The sequence below is a fragment of the Aotus nancymaae genome, unplaced genomic scaffold, assembly GCF_030222135.1.
Source record: "Aotus nancymaae isolate 86718 unplaced genomic scaffold, 86718_ANA_hifiasm-v0.15.2.pri h1tg000020l, whole genome shotgun sequence".
NCBI lineage: Eukaryota > Metazoa > Chordata > Mammalia > Primates > Aotidae > Aotus > Aotus nancymaae.
In genome coordinates this window covers 16,311,448-16,329,740 of record NW_026988432.1, presented here as the reverse complement: position 1 = coordinate 16,329,740, position 18,293 = coordinate 16,311,448, and the positions used below count along the sequence as shown (strand labels likewise).

General features: G+C 41.4%; 1 protein-coding gene across 2 annotated transcripts in view; it reads left to right on the top strand.

The window, feature by feature from the left end:
* The window catches only part of CDH20 (cadherin 20), a 222,118-nt gene that overhangs the window by 153,551 nt on the left and 50,274 nt on the right, over positions 1–18,293 (top strand). For both annotated transcript variants that reach the window (XM_021672029.2, XM_021672030.2), the window contains exons 2-4: positions 7,404–7,805; positions 16,072–16,366; positions 17,220–17,339. In XM_021672029.2, the coding sequence (XP_021527704.2) occupies positions 7,560–7,805; positions 16,072–16,366; positions 17,220–17,339 (661 nt within the window). In that variant the 5' untranslated portion in view covers positions 7,404–7,559. The remainder of the gene's footprint in view (positions 1–7,403; positions 7,806–16,071; positions 16,367–17,219; positions 17,340–18,293) is intronic.

Genomic DNA, 18,293 nt, shown 5'->3' with positions numbered 1-18,293 from the left:
TTGATCAATATTACTTTGTTCCCTTTTTTCTTATGTTTTCTTTACATTTATATGGCATCTGATGCCATTGCCCATATACATTAGGATCATATTCACTTTATTTTTTTTACAAATATATTTTTTAAATAGAGACGGGGTCTTGCCCTGTTACCCAGGCTGGTCTTGAACTCCTAGCCTCAAGCAATCCTCCCCCAACTCAGCCTTCCAAAGTGCTAGGATTACAAGTGGGAACCACCACGCCTGGCCCAACATTACTTTAGCACACTCAAAAACCTTCAGTTGCTCACTATCACCTATCAAGTATATTCCAAATACTTCAATCCAATATCCCCAGCCCCTAGTCAGTGGTTTTTGTCTGAATTTCCTGCCTCCATCACCCCTCCTCAGTCTCCTAAATTGACCCTATTCTCTAAGCAAATTAAATTATTATTATTCTCCCAGACAGGCCCTTTGCTTTCTGTATCTGCTCCATGGTTCATATGTTCCCTTAAGCCTTTATCCTCCTGATGGAAATTATTTCTCCCTTTTCTGACCTGGTCTAGCATCTTTTTTTAAGGAGTCTTGTGACCCTCATCACAAATGGATCTCTGCTATATATAGTCAGTCCTGTACTAAGTACATCCTGTACAGTCACTCCTGAGGAAGAATCCCAGTTCATCCTCTTCCTGACTATGTAGCATTTGCTAATCGCCATGGCATAAATACACCGTGGCCAATTTCAAGGCATTGAGAGGCCTTAAAAGTGAGAGAGGTGCAAATAGACTCTGGTGAAAGGTGATAGGAGCTGAACCCAGAACACAGATGTTTGTTTCTTCATAAAATAAGGAAATAAAATGTAGAATTCTTGTAAAGATTAAAACACAAAGTAAATGTAAATTGCCTGACACAGCCTTGCCTAAACACTCCACTTCGTTACCTCTGCTATTATTTGCTCCTGTTGCTGCTGCTGCTGCACTATTATCATTGTTAATAATGGTGTCTATACCTAAGCCTATTCCTATTATTATTTCCAACACTAGTATTAATGGTAATATCTCCCTTCTAAACTATTAACTCCTTGAAGGAGGAAAAGGGAACCAACGTTTATTGAGCATCCACTACTTTTCAGGCACAAGACTTTAACCATCTGTCAAATGTGTAAGAGTTTTATATATTTTTTTTTCTCACTTAATTCTGACAACTACCCTGTGAGATAGAGTGTATAATCACTTGCAGTTTGTAAATGACAAACAGAGACCTAAAGAGTTTAAGTCACTTGCTTAAGATTGCAATAGATAGTAAGTGATAGGGCTGAAACTCACTGAAGTTTATCTGGCTTTGCAATCCATTCTTTGATTAAGCATATTGATACTCAAGATTTAAGTCTTATGTTTAGGCAGCAAAATTCCTTTGCCAAAAATTCTTCTTCCTGTGAATTATTTTTTATGGGTCCAGGGAAAACTACAGGATTTTCCTAACTTCCTAAAATGCTGTACAGAGGCAAAGTCATAAGAGAAAACACTAAGTAGCAATTACTGGCAACTTCTTATCAAAGAAGAATGTTGGTCAAATAATTTCATTTTAAATACATACTTTTTATAAACAATGAGCACAGATTTAATGCAATTATAAATGTCAGTAAGACGAGAAATTAGTAGGCATGTGGAACAACTCTCAGAAATCAAAATTGATCATTCTTGTCTAAATGTAGTCAGAGAAATTGCCCATAGACTGGGCTATAGTTTCATTAGCTTGATTAAAAGTGAAAACTGGAGGAAAAGTAAAGTAGGTCAAAAACTTCCTGACTCCTTGAGGATTAAAACATTTACTAGATACTAAGTATGGGTGATAGGATCAGTGAGAATCCATTTGCCGGCTTTGGCAGATAGGGAAAGAAAGACAGGGCACCCTGGACTGTAAAAATTGATTATAAGAAGAATGAAAAGTACAGAGGAATTGGGCATGAACTCTAGAGCAAGGATTTCCTTTCTTTATTTATGACCCAAGCCAGGGAATTCATAGCTAGAGGGTCAGCATGTATACATGTAACATATAGCAAGTGTTATTATGGGACTAACCAAGTTTTTCAAAACCAGGACTCTTAATTATATAATTCAAGCTTTCTACCAACTTTTTTGCTCTACTCCACACACACATACCCCCTACCCTTATACAAAATTAGATATTGTTCCTCAACTTCAATTAAGCTACTATATACCTCCCCCTCACCCACATCTACCCCACAGTTCGATTTATGAACTCCCAGTTTCGTTTAGAAAACAACACTCCCTCACATAAACTGGTTGGGTGGTAGGAAGGAGAGGGAAAATAAGTAGGAGTGGTGGGAAAGGGAAGATTTCAAAGAACTGACAATGGCTTGAGTGAACATGGTAACAGCTGAAACTTTAGGCTCAGGAATTCCACCATTTTTGAGGAACTTAGTGGAGAAGGAATTCATAGAAAGATAAATAATTAAAATTAGAATAAGCAAGCGGGGTGACCATCTTTTCCAAGAAATCTCCGTGGCAATTAATTCTTTTTCTTCTTCTGTTCAATTTTTTTTTAGGTAATACTGTAATTCCTTGATTCTGCATACATCATCAACGTATTAACAGCTTCTCTGAGTGAGGGAAGCCTACTATGAGAACATCAAATACGTAAACATTGATTTTAAGATTCTCTAATTTCAGAAATGTTAAGTTGGGAGGAGGGGTGTGGTGAGGCAGGTGAGGGTTCGGTAGGGAAGTGGAAGTAAGAGTACAACTCAAAATTCAGGAAATCTAGTACCTGGACTACCTCTTCTGGCCCTGTTGGGAGTCGGTTGCTTCCATAGATGGATGGCATTGGGTGGGCTGGTGAGTTGATGACCACAAAGAAACATGGAGCTTCCACTCACCTAATGACTATTCCAGAAGAAACTGTGATGGATAGAACCTCGGTGGTAAATGAAAATTAAGCTATCACTTTCACTTACAGAAAGAACCTCAAAAATGCACTTAGAAGAGAGACTTTATGGAGATCTTAGATATTACAACAAAACATGACAGTGTATCATAAGGTGCATCAACATTAAATCAGAATACAGCTCAATGTCATAATGCTATTCCACCTCCCAACCAAGGTCATCTCTTGAGAAATAGAAGCAAACCCATTTTACTTAGGAGTTAAAATCCCTCTGAATAGAGAACAGAAGAAATACAATAAAAACATAGTAAATGAAAACAACTTCGGGGCAGAGACCTGTGTCTCCTTTCAGCATATAAAACCATACTATCCACCCCGTCCAAGACATATTCTTAGTGATGGACTTTGATCAGTAGCACAGACATATGCAAACAGATCCAGAAATGTTGAGTTTGTTTACAGGAGTACTAAAACGATTTTCTTGATTGGATTCCACAATAGGAATATTGTTGTTTGTGAACCATACATACTCAAATATACCAACAACTCTACTCCAATTTATACCCGTGACCACCTGTGTCATTCTCTGGGGTTCTATACTCTATACAGAAGGATTTTAACTTCTAAGTAAAATGAGTTTGTTTCTATTTCTCAAGAGAGAACCTTGATTGGGAGGTGGAATAGCATTATGACATTAAATTGCATTCTGATTTAATGTTGATACACCTTATGGTTCACTGTCATGTTTCATTGTAATATCTAAGATCTCCATAAAGTCTCTCTTTTCTTTTAAGTGCATTTTTGAGGCTCTTTCTATAACCAAAAGTGATAGCTTAAGAAGTTTAGCTCTTAAAACCACGACACCACTGTCTGCATTTACCTCTCTAAAGGCATTAGGCTACATTAGAACATTAAAACACCCGTCTTCTTACACGGAGTCACAAACAGAGTCGACTGACTGCTTCTACAGAGATGTCATTTGAGTTTTGCTAAGTAGTACTTCCATTAACCATGAAAAGCTCAGGAAAACTGGAATAATGAGGAAAGAAATCAGAGGAAGACCATAAAAGCCCAGTTCATTTCAAGGAGAAAGCAGTAACCCTTCCTCCCCCCTACATTTTAAATATCTCAACAAATTTAAGTAACAAAATAAACAATTCACTGAAAGCACACTTTATGTACAACTTTAATTTCTTCCTACTGTGTTCATTACCAAGCTGTTTTCTTTCTTTAGGGAGGATGGGGGAGAAAAACTTTTAAAAGACTCATTTAACACAGAAGTCAATTTCCACTAATGTATTCTTCATGTGGCATATGTAGTCTTCCAAAGCAGATCTATATATACAAATATACATGTATCAGTATCTTCTTTTATAAGAACAACAGCAATTAGCCCACCCCAAAGACATTATTGCTATTCATATCCTGTAGGGAAAAAACATGAATATGAAAACTACCTCATTTATAATAAATGCAAACTGATTAGTATTTTTGATAGAACTGTTTTGTAAAAAAAAAAAAAAAGCTCTAATTGTGAAACGAGTAATGCAACTATTGTGTAAACCAGCTTTTACCTTCTAGAAAGTTAGGCAGGGAGTCTTTTTCATGCATTCATCCCTGAGGAAGTAGAAATAAAGTGCTTTCCATCAATTGTTGCCATCAAGTTATGTAAGACAAGTTATATAGTACAGACACTGCAGTTTTTGTGACTTTGGGTGTGTAAAGGTACCATCAGCTTTCACAGAATCACCAAGGGCTCCCAAGGTCAAGATCCCAAAGCCACTTTTGTATGTGTTCAGTGGAAGGCAGGAAAGAATTTGCACTAGTGTGTAGGAGGCCAAAGTAGAAAAGAGAGGGAGATGAAAACAGAGGCAACCCAACTGCCTACAAAATATTCATCACAGATTTCAGAGAAGGCTTTCTCCTTGAGCTTTTCAGATCATGCCTTAGGTAGAGGGATCGGGGGTTTTAATTGGCAAGAACACATGTCTAGCTTGTTAGAAATGGGGAATATAAAAGACACTACTTCAAATCCCTCAAATCTCATTCTGTACATAAAATGTGGCCAGTGGAAGCAGGAGAGGAGACATCTGCACATACCACACATGCATGCACACCCACACTTAGATTCAAAGCAAGATGCTACAACTAGCCAGAGAAAAATAACAGACATGTGTGCTTAGGCAAAATGTACGTAAGAAACACAGACATTAAAGGAAATACACTAAATAGAATATATATGTATGTATGTATATATGTAGAGTGAGTTCTAGCTTTAATCAATGCAATCCACAAAATAATTTTCTCTGCTGTTGAAGAGTTTTCTAATAGCTAGCCCTCCATTAAATCTCATCAGATGGAAAGTCAGTGTTTGGTTATTACAGAATTAGACTGAGCCAGAATCTGGTACCAGATGGTACTTAACACACATGTAAAGATCTGAAAAATAACAGATATACATTATAAGCCCTTTCAGAATTCTCCCCCCAAAGGTGCCCATAAAATATATATTTCTGGCTTAGCCCCATTATTTTTACATATGACGCAGGTACTTTATCTGACTGTTCAAATGTCGGTTGGCACCTCAGTCATTTACAGGGCACTTTTATCTGCATGATCCCACCAGATTCTTGTGGTGGTCCACTGAGGTAGGTGAGAGAATTATTGTCCCTGCTTAATAGATGAGAAAATTGAAATTCATACAAGTAAATAAGTAAATAATTCAGAGGTAATGAAGACAGAACCAGTAACCAAACTGTCTAACTCTTAGTCTAAAGTACTTTGAGGAATTACAGATACGTTGTGCCTTGCAATATACACTATATTGCTTTTATGCTTTACTGGTTACAGTATTCTGGCAGTGGCTTTTTTTTTTGGCAACGCCCTTTAGTCTGCCTTCTAGGTCCCTAAAACAACACGGCTATTTCTCACTAATTTTTCTCATCAATTCATTTCCTGGGTTAAAGTTCCTTCTTCCGCAACATCTCCCTGTAGACAGGGATCAGAGAAACATGAACTGGGCTTCTCTCTAAGGGAAGACATCCACCAGTCTAAAAGAGAGAGAGAGAAAACACTAATATTTGGTAACCCACCTGCTGGCAGCGCTATCGTTCTTTATTAGCAAACACATTGCCCTCAGGTGCACCTGGCTTGCTTTTTCTCAATCAATCTGCTTCGGAGCTGGAGCTTGTAAGAGGCACAGCGTCCCATTCTGTTGCAAAAATTCTATAGTCTCCTCAGCTACTTTCTCTTTATCATTTCTCATGAAAGTGATTTCTTATACAGAGATGAAATGGCATATTGTATGAAATAATTATAAAATATTTTAAAATTTCTTTTGTACATTTCAGTCATGAGTATTTGAGAGGAAGCTGAAACCAGTTCTGATGATGACAGGTGGAAGGTAGTAACTGAGTTAGCATCAATGCATTCACTTCAAACCACTTGTAAAAATGAAGTAGTATTTAGTTGCACAGAGCTGCAATCTCCAAATACACACATTTGTTTTCAGATGACAGCAGTTCTTCAAATTAACAGTGAAAATATTAAGCTTACAGAAGACATTTTGGTTGTTTTGACAGGTTGATTTGATCTTATTAAACCAAGCCAAGTAAAGGAAGAAAAGATTGATGAGGCCATAGCCCAGGACTGAGGTCACCAGCAAAATCTGACTGCATAGCAACAAAAGAAGTTTGAGTGATAAAGATGTGTCCCCAGGGTAGAAGTCCCTTTGCCTCAATGAGTCTTTCAGGTCAAGAAAGGAAATTTGTTGATTAGATTCTCTTAGCTTGCTCCCATAGGCATGTGACTAATAGCACTTTACAGTCTACTGTGAAGAATATAATGATTAACTGACCATTTAAAACCTAGAAAGGTCATATTAGCAGCCCCTATCAGTGCTTCGAAGCCAAAGCAGTAGAATGTGAAACCTGAAATCCACTATGAGCTCAGAAAATGATTAAAGTCAGAAGTGATCCATGGCTGCTTATAAATGAAGTCCAAGATTCCTAGCGTTATCAATAACAGCAGTAGGCACCAGATCATTATAGGTGACAACAAAAAAAAAGGCAGTTGGATTTTCCTATTTTTGTAATAAGCAAAGAAAAGCAGTTGGGCTAATGGAAATATTAGTTATTAGCTGTAAATTTTGTAAATGAATGCTATTTTTAAGTTTAAGAGGCTGTCTCATCATAAATATTTCAAAGAGCACACTATTAATTCAAGCCAATCAATAATACAGCATAACCCTCCAGCTAAGTTACAAGTGAGAAGAAATTTATTCATCAGTTTTATTCACACCTAATCTATATCCAAAGGTTTGGGATTGATTATAGCAAGATGTGTTGTCTTATTATCAAAATAGTATTTATTACTGAAACATTTCTAAAGCAATAACCTGTTATGACTTTTTAACTCATTGAATAGAAAGTTGAATATTTACTGACATTTCTTGAAAACTTGCAACCCGCCTGCGGGAAAGAATTTGACATCACCACACTGTGTTTTCTTTATCTTGACAGGAAGTTAACTTCAAGAAGATTGACTTGAATTGGGATCTCATTTGGAAAGCATCAGTGTCCAATAAAAACTGTGTGTTTTTTTTTTTTTCGTTTGGAAAATACTCAAGTTCCAGTTGTTTATCATCTTCCTTTACTTTCTGAAAACCTGGCAATCCCATGTGGACTTCTGGTAGAATGAGCAATGCAAAGAACTGGCTTGGACTTGGCATGTCCTTGTACTTCTGGGGACTGATGGACCTTACGACCACTGTTCTCTCGGGTACTGCAACACCACAAGGTGAATTAGAAGCGCTCCTGTCAGACGAGCCACAGTCACATCAGCGGACCAAGAGGAGCTGGGTTTGGAACCAGTTTTTCGTTCTGGAAGAGTACACTGGGACCGACCCTTTGTATGTGGGCAAGGTAAGAAATGCCAGGTGGAAATGACCTGGGTAACGGATATTGAAATTGAATATGAATTGAATATGAAAGTTTACCCGGCTGTGTCTGAGGCCAGAGAAAAATTGGAACTAGTGGTATGCTACTTGACATCCAGCTGAAATGTAACTTCTGCTTTGTCAGATACCAGTCACAAAGGAAAGATTTATTTCCTTGCCCATGTCTCTGTTATGAATGGGAAAAACTGGGATCTGGGATTTGAAAGAAAAGGCTGAGACCCTACAAGAGCTATTCAAGTCCTGAAAGAGGCAGTAGCAGCTGTCTGAGGATGACAGAATGAGGAAGAGAGAAACTGGGAAATGCAAGGAGAAGAGAACAGGGTTTTTTGCTTTGTGTTTTTGTAGGGTTTCAGAGCCTTTCCAGAGGTATTGCCTGAAGCCCAAATTTAATGAAAAAAAACTAAATAAAATATTTTTCATTTCAGAAGATCCTAACATGTGCTTTAGGATAGTTGGAGACAATAAATGAATATATTTATAAATGTTATACTCGAATTTTCTTGATTTAATCTATCATTATTTCATTTTTAAGCCTGGATTTTTCCTGTGTTTACTTTATTGGGGTGTTAATCGGAGACCATTTTGTGAAAGCAACCAAGTGAGAGAGAATGGGAGACAAGGAACTAATTAGAAAATAAATAATTCATTCAAATGCTAAAATAAACGCTTGTTTAGCAGAGGCTGGGAGCATGGGTTTCAGATTCAGACACATGTGTGTTCAAAGCCCAGCCCTGCCAATTATTTCCAGAGTGACTTTGGACAGGTCATCAAGCCCTCTTCGCCTTGGCTTCCTCAAATTCGAATGAGGAGGATGAGAAAACAGCCCTTTCTCAAGTGCTGCCCACCCCAGCTCTTTCCTCAGCTCCCACCTACTTCTTAACCCAGGGGTCTGGCTTCAGTCCCCACCCTTGACCCAAAGCTATGTTTTCACCACTTCTCAAAACCTCCCTACTGCCCAGTCCAATGGCTTCGTTTTATGACAACCTCAGAGAGTGATGACCTGTCTCTCCTTGACTCATTGTCCTCTCTGTGCCATGACCTTCACAATCCCATTCTTCCTCTTATTCTTAGCCGCATTTGTGGGTCCTCTCCTTCCACCTGACCCCAATTGTGGGTGGTCTTGTCAGCTTTGCCCCGGCCTCTTCTCTACACACTCATTCCCTGGGTGGACTCGTCACCTCTGCAGTTTTGAAGGCCACGTCTAAGCCAGTGAATGCAAAACCTCTATCTCTGGCTTAGACCACTTCAGGTTATAAATCCTACTGCATATGTGACATCTCCACATTTTTTACCCATAGGTCTTTCAAATGTAGCATGTTAAGCAAGAAACGCTTGCTTTTTTCTCCCAAACATAGTCCACCCCATCACCCACCCATCACCCAGTTCCTAAAACCAGAGACCTGGAGATCATTCCTCCCTTTCCCCTGCCCCCACATTCTCTCCATCTGCAAATTCTGCTGGTCCTATGTCAGAATAAACCCCAAATCCTGCATTTCTCTTATCCCTGCTTCCATCATTATCTGTCACCTGGGCAAATACCTAGCCTCCCATCCAGTCTCCTCATGTCCACCTGCACCTCCCTCCAGCCTGTTCTCCACTATGGTCTTTTTATAAATCAAATCAGATCAAGTCACTCCTCTACTTACGTCTCTTCTATATATATGTGTGTGTGTGTGTGTTGAATCCTCCAGACACCTCCCCACAGCTTACAAGATCATTCCTTCCTGGTTCAGCCTGCCATGGCCCATCCCATCCAACCATGGCCCATGCCACTCTCTCCCTCATTCTCATGTTGCAAGGATGTGGCCTTCGGCATTTCCTGCATCCTGCCAAGCACTGCCTTTATTGCTCCCACATAATGAAACGCCCTTCCTCTGGCTTCTCTCATGCCTTTCATAACCATTCTCCAAGGCAAGCCCCTCTGTTAGACTCCCTTTCACAGTCCTAATCACAACCACCATATTTATTTTTTTATTTACATGTTTATTGTCTGAAGCCTCTGACTAAACTAGAAACTCAATGAAAGTGAAAACATTGCTTCCATTTTACCACCAAGGCCTAGCACAGCATTTATCTTGTAGAAAGTGCTCAAGATGATATTTAATAAACGAATACCTCACTGTGTAGTAAGGATGAAATAAGCTAATGCATGTAAAGCACTTTGCACAGTACTCAGTCCAGACTAAAACTTTAACTATCCTTACCCTGTAGTAGTAAATAGTACTGTAGTAGCAACAATATTAATAGTGGTAATAGTAACAGTAGTTTAAGGAGTTCATTATGGGAACCTAACAATTCAGTAATACCTAACGAAACGGCAAATCCTTTGGCCTCAAAACCTGTGAGATTTTGTTGATGTCTTCTTTCCTTATCTCCTTTATCCTTCACGTGCAATCGGTCACCATATCTGCCAATATTTCCGTGCCAGTTTCTCTCAGATGCACCTCCTCCTCTCCAGGCTCTGTCATGACTGTGAGCCTTTGGTCTCTGTGATTAGAGTAACTGTGCCGGTGCTGCCTGTCTCCCCATCCCTCCCCCAGGGCGCTGTAGCTCTTGAATGCCATCAGAGCTCCTAGCACACAGTTCAAGGACTTCCTCCTCCCTCACCCAACCCTCTTGCACAATTTCTCAAATCAGGTCCTCATCCCAATCAAGCTGGACCTCCTCAGCTGGTTCTGCCACACATAACACATTTGTCCCTGACTCCACATGTGTGCCCACGCTGCTGCTCTGCCCAGGACAGGCCCTGACTTCTGCTCGTCAGGCCACATTCAAATTCCTCCAAGTTTCTGCTTAAAATCAGACAATTCTATCATTAACACATCTTGCGTCTACTCAAAATTCCGAAGACTTCTAGCTTCTCCATATCTATATAACATTACTTCCAAATAGATATACGTGGCCACTGCTAAGTTTAAGAAAAGAATATGTTCATATTCGGTAATTTTCAGTAATTACTTATATGCACATACAATTCAGGGCTCTCTTCCCTCCTCCTGAGGGTAGAAATTGAGACACCACTCCCCAACTTTGTCTGCATGCCCCATCTACACCCCTATGCTAAGACGCTGAGTACTTAGCACAGAACTGGTCGCACACACGGAAGAGTGAAGAAAAGGGTAGCTAACGTTTTATTGGACTAGCATAGTACTACGTGTTGGTCACATTCACATAAAGCAGGTCATTTAATCATCGTAACAATGCTGCGAGGTGAGTAAATAACACAGGGAATGAGGTTCAGAGAGGCTATTTATGTTCATTGCCCAAAGTTACACCGAAGGTAGCAGTGAAAGCCCGGACCAAAATATCCATCGCTTCCACGCTAAAGCCCTGGCTTTCCTTTACATTGTAAAGAGCCTGTGGCCTGAGGTTTTAGACTAAGCCGGGAGACACGCACAGGAGTCAGTGGTGTTTAGGTGGGATCAGGAATCTTATTGAGCCAGGCTGCTTCCTGAACCCTTTAACTCTGACACGGGGAGTTCTTAGCCGTGTAGCACCTTGAGTACTCACAATTAGCGCTCACCCTTTCCAAATAACCCCAACCAAGACAAGACACCTACGCATCTCAACAGTCATCTGATCCAATCCTCACACCAGCAACCAAGGGAAGATTTTTACGCTGCATTAGGTGTGTTACCTCTACATGAAGAAGGTATTATACATTCACTTACTCAGGCACTTTTCCCTTTCTTTTCTTTTGAAAGGGAATTTATCCACTTTCATTCTCTTTTCCCAGAGGCATTCTGCTTGTCACCTTGAGCTCCGGAAGATGTCTGTTTAGAGAGCTTGCCAGAGTATTTGCTTATTTCAGAAAGGAGTATGGCAACAATTATCAGCTGTAATTGGTATGGCCTTACAAAATCCACACTGGGCTTTCCAGGGACAAGGCAGTGTCGAGTTAAAGCTAGATTATATTGACATATGCAAAGAGAGGGGGGCTGAGAGCTCATGCCTGTGCAAGAATCTGTGGGTCCAAATCATGCCGAGGTTAACAGCTACATGGAAGCTGCCTGACCACAGATTGAAAGCACTCACTGCATTGTCGTAACTATTCAAGGCACTCTGAGAGACGACAAAAGGAGTGAACATCACCCTTGTTTCAAAATCCTAAATCAGCTAAGATTCTTCAGAATCTGCTTGTACTTCCCATCACTCACTACTCCTTTGGCTGAAGATCTTAAGAACTAAAGAATGATTAGAATAAGTGAGGCATTCACCTGTCTTATTCTGCCTAAAAGACTCTTCCAGGGAGACAAAAATATTTTCCCAAGATGTACATAACTATGTGCTACTGACTCCACTTGGAAGCGTCTTACCTTCCTCCAAATAGCTGGTGTGCAGTCAGTGTTTGCTGAATTAAATATGGATAAATATAAAACACATTTTTATTACACTGCCAATTTGCTGAGTGACTTGTAGAAAAGATGTTAATGTCTGTTCTTTGCAATTTTTGAAACCAATTGTGTATTCTATGGCTGGTAAAGCAGAATATTAAATGTGCATTGCTGCATGGGTTATTAAGCTGGTGTCTCTCAGCCCTATGCTCACCTTACCATACTCTGCTTTGGATGCTGGGGCTGAAACTCTCCAAGCCATAATTTCTCCAATTCAACCAGCTCCTCTCCCCGGTAGGTTCTGCCTGCCCGTAGAAGGTACTAGAGGGAGCCCAGGAGGCAGGAGGAGGGAGAAAGGACTTGCTCCTGTTACCTCCCAGCCTCATCACACTTACTTCTAAGAGGTCTGAGTCCCAGGGGACAGGGGACCAGGGACAGGCAGGAGCACCTCCTGGAAGCTCTTGAGGCCCCAGCCCAAGGGGCAGCCCTCCTTCCTCAGAGGTCTCAGGCCCAGCCTCAAGGGGCTCCCCTCCAAACCTGCAGATGCCAGAGTCCCTACCTCTGCCCCGTGTTGCCCCAGCCAGAGGGGCACTGGCTGCTTTTCCTGGAGTTGTGAGCGTTCTCTCTCTCTCTCTGATGCCTCGGAGCTTCCTTTTTGCCTTCCAGATCTCCACAGGAAATGCTCCCTGCTGAAACCAGGTGTGAGTTTTGTTCCCTGATTAAACCTCAAACTGATAGAAGTATTGGCCTCAGAAACCACTTCTGTGTAAGCAGATCCTGACATGCTTCAAAGCGGGACCCTTCCTGCTTCCCTGGGGGTGTACTCTACCCCCTCCCCCTCCTTTTCCCTTCCCCCATCTTCTTCCCTCTCCCCCTTCTCCCTTCCTCTCCCCTCCTCTCCTCCCTCCCCCCCTTTACCTTTCCCCCCTCCGTTTCCCCCTTTCCCTCTCCCCCTTCTCCCTTCCTCTCCCTCCTCTCTGTGGGCTCCATCGCTCTCCCTCCCTTTCCCGTCCCCACTACTTTTCTCCCCCCTCCTCCCTTCCTCTCCTTGTCCTCCCCTGCTCCTGCTCACACCTGCGTACAGACCGAGGCTCCGAACTTCCTGGAAAGGTGCTCCTAGCTCTTTTAAGCAGGGCTAGCGCCATCCTCAAAGAACTTTTGCCCTCCCCTAGACCCTTCTTCCAATACAGTTTCATTGCGCACTTACAAGACGTCAGGCCCACACCAAAATGAAGGTCGCACGGAAAGCGAGGGCCTCACACCGAAGCCTCAGCCCGGACTCCACGAGGCACCAGCCTGCCCGTCGACCCCCAGGAGTCAGGAGTACCTGCGGCAAGGCTGGGCCTCTGTCGTTTCTTAAAGTGCTTAAAGTGCGCTTAGCTGCAAGGCATCACAGGTGTGCTGAGTATTTCCGGGATCACAGATCAAAAGGTTTTCATAAATTGAGCACCTTGGAACAGTCCTGGGGTGACCTTTCTGTCAGCTTCTATTTTTCCTTCCCTAATCTGCAATGCCCTAAATTAAACCTATTTCATTAAAAGTCCTATGCCACATGCCATAAAATTACATACATACAATATTATATATGTAAACACACACCTACATGCATACATATTTTTTAACTCATTCTAAAATCCCTGTTCTCCCCCCAGTTCTGTTCCTCTGCCTGAGAACACAGTTCCAAATGGAATAGATTTTCATTTCTTTGTACGCAGGACCAAATGAAATGGCTTTCTATTCTGCACAACAAGAACTGGGCACCTTTACTTTTTTAACTGCATAATTAGAAGATTTGGATTGAAAAGAAAGAAAGAAAAGAAAAAAGAAAATACTGTATACTGAATGAGGAAATGTGAGAACTTCATATTCTAAATAGAATAAATAGAAAAAAGTCCGCAGCTATTTTTTTTTTTTTTTTTTTTTGGTCAATTTTATTCCCTTAGTTCCCTTTTCTAGATAAGACACAGCTGAGTTCCTCCAGGCAGCAAAACCGTTGCCTGCGTGATTTGGCCGTGAGTCAACCTGAGATCAGCTCAAAGCCAACCGCAACCTCCAAACCCATCCGTGTCGGAGGCTGTTGTGGATGCATTTGCAGGTGTTTTATTGGTGTTCATGCCGTTTAATCCTCAGAGTAACACTGTCCCTGCCATGCTCCAGGCAGAATTCTGCAGCTTTTGCCACGAGACTGGGCATGACCAAAAAGCCAACAGGTTGTTTTAGCCTCTCTGCCACCCTCCTGGAGGTCTGCAGGGAGCAGAGAAGTGAATGTGCTAATACCGTTTTCTCTATGCACATGTATCATGGTCGGCCCCATTTATGGTTTTCCTACAATGGGAAAAGCGCTGTGCTGGGTGCCTCATGTGCATTAATCTCTAATGAACCTAGTGACCCTTCAGAATAAGTATTAGTGTTGTCCTCGCATTTATAACATAAGGAAATTAACGGTTATAAATTAACTCCTCAAGGGCCCTCAATTTGTAGCTGGCCTAGACAGTGTTCAGGCCAGATATATTGGCCTCCCTGCTCCAAGCCTAATACTTGGCTGTTTTATGAACTAATCTCATGAACTTCATCCTGAACTATGCAAAGAGCTAATACTCCAGGCAACAACAGAGTGGCTGACTAAATTTAACTAACTGTTTGGTTACCGCCTTTAGAAAGAGACCATTACCTACAGAGTTGCCTATAATTCCAGGGTTCTTGCCACCCACACAAACTATCTGCAATTAATTAGATATTATAGATGCAGAAATATGTTTATAGGCCTGAGATTTTAAAAATATATTGCTCCTGGACTTCTTTTGAGAGTTATTAAAAGTATCCTTGCTGGGTATGGTGGCTCACGCCTATAATCCCAGCACTTTGGGTGGCCGAGGTGGGTAGATCACCTCGACCAGGAGTTCAAGATCAGCCTGACCAACATGGCGAAACTGCCTCTCCACTAAATAGAAAAATTAGCCAGGCATGGTGGCGCATGCCTATAATCCCGGCTACTTGGGAGGCTGAGGCAGGAGAATCACTTGAACCCAGAAGGTGGAGGTTGCAATGAGCCAAAATCATGCCATTGCACTCCAGCCTGGGTGACAGAGCGAGACTCCATGTCAAAAAAAAAAAAAAAAAAAAAAAACTTATTCTGAGAGGAAATATAGCTGCATGGTCAGATAAAAGCATGTTCCTAACTCAACCATCCACACACAGGTTTAAGTAACTCAGTTATGAACCCAAGAACCAGTACCATCTAAAGGAGAGACACACTGATGGAAAAAATCACAACCAGCAGTTAAATTCCATTTGACACGTGAAACACAAGCCCAGTCCTACTGAATGAAACTGCAGAACTAGGATCACAGAATGGGAGGAAGAATCCATGGAGGTCATTCACTTTTCTCACTGTGGTGCCCTTAACCTTTTTATAGACTGCTTCTATCAGCTTATCAGCCAACTTGAATTGTCATAAAACCATTTGATACTACAAAAATTACAGGAATTCCTTCATTTTAACACGTTTAGGCTTATCCATTTTATTTTATTTTTATTTTTCTTAAATGGAAAGGCAGGGTTCCTCCTTATTAAACTTGTTCTTATTCTAGCATTGGGGGATCTACACTTTCCAGAGTTCCTGTTTTCTATACTTCTCAGGGAGAAGAATTTTTTTTAAATAATAAGTTCAGGATGCAGAATGTGACATGGAAAACTTGGCTTATTCATCAACCTATATCCACTCCTTGATACAATCGTGTTCAATGCATACTAGTTCTTTGTAGACAAACTTATTAAACATTTGAGTTTAAAAATCTCATGTAAAGGGAGGTTATAAGTTTGTAACAAACTGAAAATCAATGTATTTCTGACACCTGTTGACCTTGATGATGAGAATTAGGTGCTTTCCTCCCCCAGCTTCATTCAGATATGGACAGGGGAGACGGATCCATCAAATACATCCTCTCGGGAGAAGGTGCTGGCATCGTGTTTACCATCGACGACACCACTGGAGACATCCACGCCATTCAGAGGCTCGATCGAGAGGAAAGAGCCCAGTATACTTTAAGGGCTCAAGCCCTAGACAGGCGTACAGGCAGGCCCATGGAGCCAGAGTCAGAGTTCATCATCAAAATTCAAGACATCAATGACAATGAGCCCAAGTTCCTGGATGGACCTTATGTCGCCACTGTGCCAGAAATGTCCCCAGTGGGTAAGGTGGTGACTCGCTGATTTTCACAAACAGCACCTCCTATACACACACACAAGCACACAGAAGCACACTCACATACACACGTATGCACACATATATTCAGAACAGGAGAGCATGAGAGGAATAGCTTACGAATAGTAAAGCAACCAAGGTCGGGTGCGGTGCTCATGCCTGTAATCCTAGCACTTTGGGAGGCCGAGGTGGGTGGATCACGAGGTCAGGAGATCAAGACCAACCTGGCCAACATGGTGAAACCCTGTTTCTATTAAAAATACAAAAATTAGCTGGGCGTGGTTGTGCGTGCCTGTAATCCCAACTACTTGGGAGGCTGAAGCAGGAGAATCGCTTGAACCAGGGAGTCGGGGATTGCAGTGAGCTGAGACTGCACCTCTGCACACTGGCCTGGCAACAGAGCGAAAGTGCATTTCAAAAAACAAACAAAAAAAGCAACCAAAAATGATGACCAAGACTTTGGCAGTCAGGAAGCTACTTAAACATTGGAATCAGCGAGAGAAAATAATAATAATAAGTCTATTATTATTTTTTTAGTTCTGATTCTTTAAAAACAATATTGCTAGACAGACAGAGAAATCAATAAATGGTTGAATAATATTTGATTCATAAGAGAGAAATGTTTTGTTATTATCAAAGGCTGTGTTCTTACCGGTCATTCCGAATTTAAAACACAACTCTCATCTCCGCCAAACAGGTATAAGAGTTATAGAAGCTTGACCTAGAAAGGGGACTCTCTCAATGAACCACATACATTTGCAAATGCTTCAAGATGTACCAGGATTGCATCCAGCCTTTAGCTGTTAGACTTGAACAGGTTTCTACGTCTTCTCTTCCCCAGGTACCTCTGTCATCCAGGTGACAGCCACGGATGCAGATGACCCGACCTACGGCAACAGTGCCCGGGTGGTGTACAGCATTCTCCAGGGCCAGCCATATTTTTCTGTGGACTCTAAAACAGGTATCTGATGCAAGGGTCCAGTCAGAGGTGTTTATTCCCTGACAATTTATAACTGCTGCTATGACAGACCCAACTCTCCTTTTCAAGTACTCGCCAGGGAGCATATTAACCAGAGAAGATTGTTATAAGCTTTGGGATTAAGAGAGTAAACCAGCACTACCCTGATGGATAAGAGCAGCGCTATGCATAAACAGTGGGTAGTGTCTGACTGGAGAGTAAGAAGGCGCACACATAAGAAATGACTCCCCACTAGCCTTCAAAAAAAATCCTATGGTTATATTTATTCCCAGGGACTACGGTGTTTTATAACCCCGTGAAGACCCAAGAGGATTAACACATTCACCTGGGTCATTAGAGAACTAGAAGCATTGATTGTGAAACTGGAAAGGGCCTTGGGGGAATCATTCAGTCCATCACCATTTTCTTAACAGATAAAGAAATTGGGAAACTGAGAGCTAATAAAGCTCATCTAGGGTAGAGAGGTCTCTTGACATGTGATCTGACGTTCTTTCTATTGAACCAACGACTCTGCACTCACCAGAGATCCAGTCCAAAATGAATGGTTGCCGGGGCAGACAGGTTTTGATGAGAGAGGAAACACCACGTGAGATGTGGTCCCCAAAAGGCAGGTCCCGATTGGGAAGCTCTAATGGGGAGGCCATCAGAGAGAACTGAATGGGTGAGAAACATGTGGCAGAAAATGACAAACAGAAGTTTGGTGTTTTGTTTGCTTATTTATTTCTGTCTTGCCCGAGAGCTTTGACTACAGAATTTATGTTTGGATCTATGAAAGATTTCATGTAATATGTCTGAGCTGGGCAGTTATTGTGATGTCATTATTATATTTGTACCAGGCTTCCTCTTCTATTAAGTACTTTAATAAACGTTGCCATATTTGAGCTTCCCAATAATCTTGAAAACTAGCAAAAGATATAGAAGTATTATTACTTCCAT